The following is a 2,823-nucleotide window of genomic DNA, read 5'->3' as shown; positions in this document are numbered from 1 at the left end:
TAAGGATTTATTCTGCCTTATTCTCTCAAATAGGTAAAAAAATGATGGTGGGCCATCATGATTTAGCAATTCCGATCAACCTTCCCTACTTCTAGAATACTAATTCTATGATAGACCATGGAATTGGTAATTCTAAATCATAATGAGCACCATCTAGGTCATATGGAATAACATTATATTAATTACACTGGAATAAAGATGAAATATCAGATTTCTAACCAAACAGAAATTTGGAATAATAAGGATGAACAGCTATTCTTCGAGAATTCGTATTCTTATTACAGGAATAAAATTTGGGTATCCAAACACTACCCAAGAGAATAATAGGTGGAGATGATCCACATATAATATTTTTAGAAAAAGAATTGTATAGAATGCTAATTGGACCACTTGATGGTTTGTATAATGCAATATGTTGAATCATACATCAAAATATATGAAATCAATATGCGAAGGTATAGTTTTTTAATGTCCTCCTCTTGTGCATTATATGTGATTCTGCATGCTTATGCATCTCGATCATGATCCAGTGCTCCTTGTTATACAGTACCATCAAATGATCCAATCAGGATTAGACCCACTTCATTTTCGTGCACTAGATTCAGAAGATATGTCTAATCATTCATAACCAGCAGATTAATTTATCTACAACAAACAAAAAATATTTATTTTTCTGAAAAGAAGATGAACAAAGCCTATCAAAAGTTGAGTGAAATCATGAATTAGGGGGAGAAAAGAACTCATATCCAAATTACTCTTCATGACTTTCCTAACTGAATCTGCTAATACCTTTATAACAAGACTCCTTATCTTATATATACATTTAAAATATATAATATTTGTTGAGCGTGGATGATACGAAACCTTGACAACATAAAAATCAACATCCAAATGAAAGATAAGCAAATTTAGAAGAGCAGAAAGTTTATTTCTGACAGATCTGATGGAGGTAAAGCAAAACAAATACTACTTTGGTGGTTTCATTTACAGAAAAAAAAATAAAAAGAAAAGAAAAACAAAAGAACAAATCTTCCTTCCCTTGATGCTAAGAACAATAACTACTTGAAAGCAAAACAAAAGCCATCTTTGGCGTTCGCCGTTTCCCAAAAAAATGAACAAATCTTCCTTCCTACGATGCTACGAACAACAACACAAACCCGAACAACAACAGAGGAAAATTTAGGCCGAAATCAAAAGCCTCGGCTTCTTCGCCTTCAGAGGGCTCTTCACCTCCTCCTCCTCCCCTGCTCCCCACCTCTCCACCCCAAACTCCGGCAACGGCGGCAGGTTCAGATCAAAATCTCTCACAGTGACACCCGAGCTCGACCACCCCTCCCAGTAGTGGCACCGCTTGTGCCCACCCAGCGCCTGCCCCGTCGCGAAACTCCTAAAGCAAACAGAGCACCGGTGAGCCCTGCCACCCTCCGAGCCGCCGTCAGACCCACCCGACGACACCGGCCCGTTGCCGCCAAACGAGGAGAAGAGACGCACGTCTTCAAGCCCCGTGGGTCGCCGGTGGCTGGACTTGTGCCCGCCGAGCGCCTGGTACGAAGGGAACGCCTTGCCACAGACAGAGCATTTGTGAGAAAGCTTCGGCGCCGGAGGAGGAGGAGGCGGCGACGGTTGCTGCCGGTGGTCGTGGCCGCGCGCAAGCATGACAAGGCAAAGAGCGAGATATTCCTCCTGGGTTTGGAGAGGGGAGGAGGGGTGGCGCTTGGAGCTCTCCCTCATCGCCCATGGCAAGGCCTCTGTGGATGGAGTCGAGGTGGTGGAGTCCGGTAGAGCTTGGAAGGCCATGGGTTTTAAGCTATGGAATGGATGTGTTTTTTTAGAGTGAGGTGCGAGATTTGGGCGTTATATATAGAGGTAGAAGACGAGATTACTTGAGGGAAAAGGGTCAACGGAGCAGCGTGCGTGGGAGACTGGAAGTAGTAGGAGGCTTCTGCAACAAGGTGCGAGGCGGCGAAAGTTCGGATTTAGTTTAAAAATAAGAGGATTGTGTCAGGTGTGACGTTAGCGGTCAGACTGTGGTGGCTCAGCGCTACGACGTGGAAAAATATTTTTGTTTTGCGTAAACGTTGAAAAATGTTTTAGTTGTGCAGTTGGGCCGGTGAATTTGCACGTTGGGGATTGGTTTTCATCACGGACAGCCCTGGGAATTCCGGAGGTCAATTTTGACGACAGTATACCTAATGATGGTAGGAGAGATAGACCTAAATTTATGATCTAAAGCCCTACTTCTACATTTGTGACGGCCGGTAGGGTTAAATCTTTGATATGATCTCAATTTTTGGATTGGAACTAAAGGCGGTCTGAGCAGGCGTCATCTACGTTAGTCTGATTTTGAGGGTTAACCTCATAGCCATCGAAGGCTTCAGTTATCCTAGTTGGATGGATTCAGGGACAGGAGGGGATGGCTAATTGTTGACTGATACGATTGTGGTGAAAATAAAGACGTAACGGTTCCCATTTGAAAAAGGTGTCTTTTGAGAAAAAAAAAAAAAAAATTGTTGCTGCTGAAATCTAAATCACTCTCCTGGGGCGTTGATGTGGATGGCACTATCTTCTCTTTTTTACATTTTTGTTCTTTTTATTTTCCAAGATTTTTTATCACTCTCCTGGGCTTCTTCTTTTGGCAGAAAGTGTCCTGGTCTTCTTTGGTTAAAGCCGCCTTTTAAGTGCACTCAATCCAGACTCCTTTTTGGAGAAAAAAACCGCACACGTGAATTCTATGCGATTATATATGTAAGGATAAATTGGTGGCCGGACTTAGCGGCTACAATTTTATAATTAGGTCGATCATAAAAAAAATTATGATTGAAT

At 42.3% G+C, this 2,823-nt stretch overlaps 1 protein-coding gene across 1 annotated transcript; it reads right to left on the bottom strand.

Annotated features, from left to right (window-relative positions):
* Window positions 1-944: 944 nt before the first annotated feature.
* On the bottom strand, window positions 945-1,842 carry LOC105058031 (zinc finger protein ZAT6). The gene has a single exon (XM_010940798.4). The coding sequence runs from the start codon at window positions 1,795-1,797 to the stop codon at window positions 1,180-1,182; it is 618 nt and encodes a 205-aa protein (XP_010939100.1). The 5' UTR covers window positions 1,798-1,842; the 3' UTR covers window positions 945-1,179.
* Window positions 1,843-2,823: the final 981 nt, after the last annotated feature.

This window comes from Elaeis guineensis, chromosome 15, assembly GCF_000442705.2.
Source record: "Elaeis guineensis isolate ETL-2024a chromosome 15, EG11, whole genome shotgun sequence".
Taxonomy (NCBI): Eukaryota; Viridiplantae; Streptophyta; class Magnoliopsida; order Arecales; family Arecaceae; genus Elaeis; species Elaeis guineensis.
Note: the sequence above shows the minus strand (reverse complement) of the source record. Positions and strands in the feature narration are given on the sequence as shown.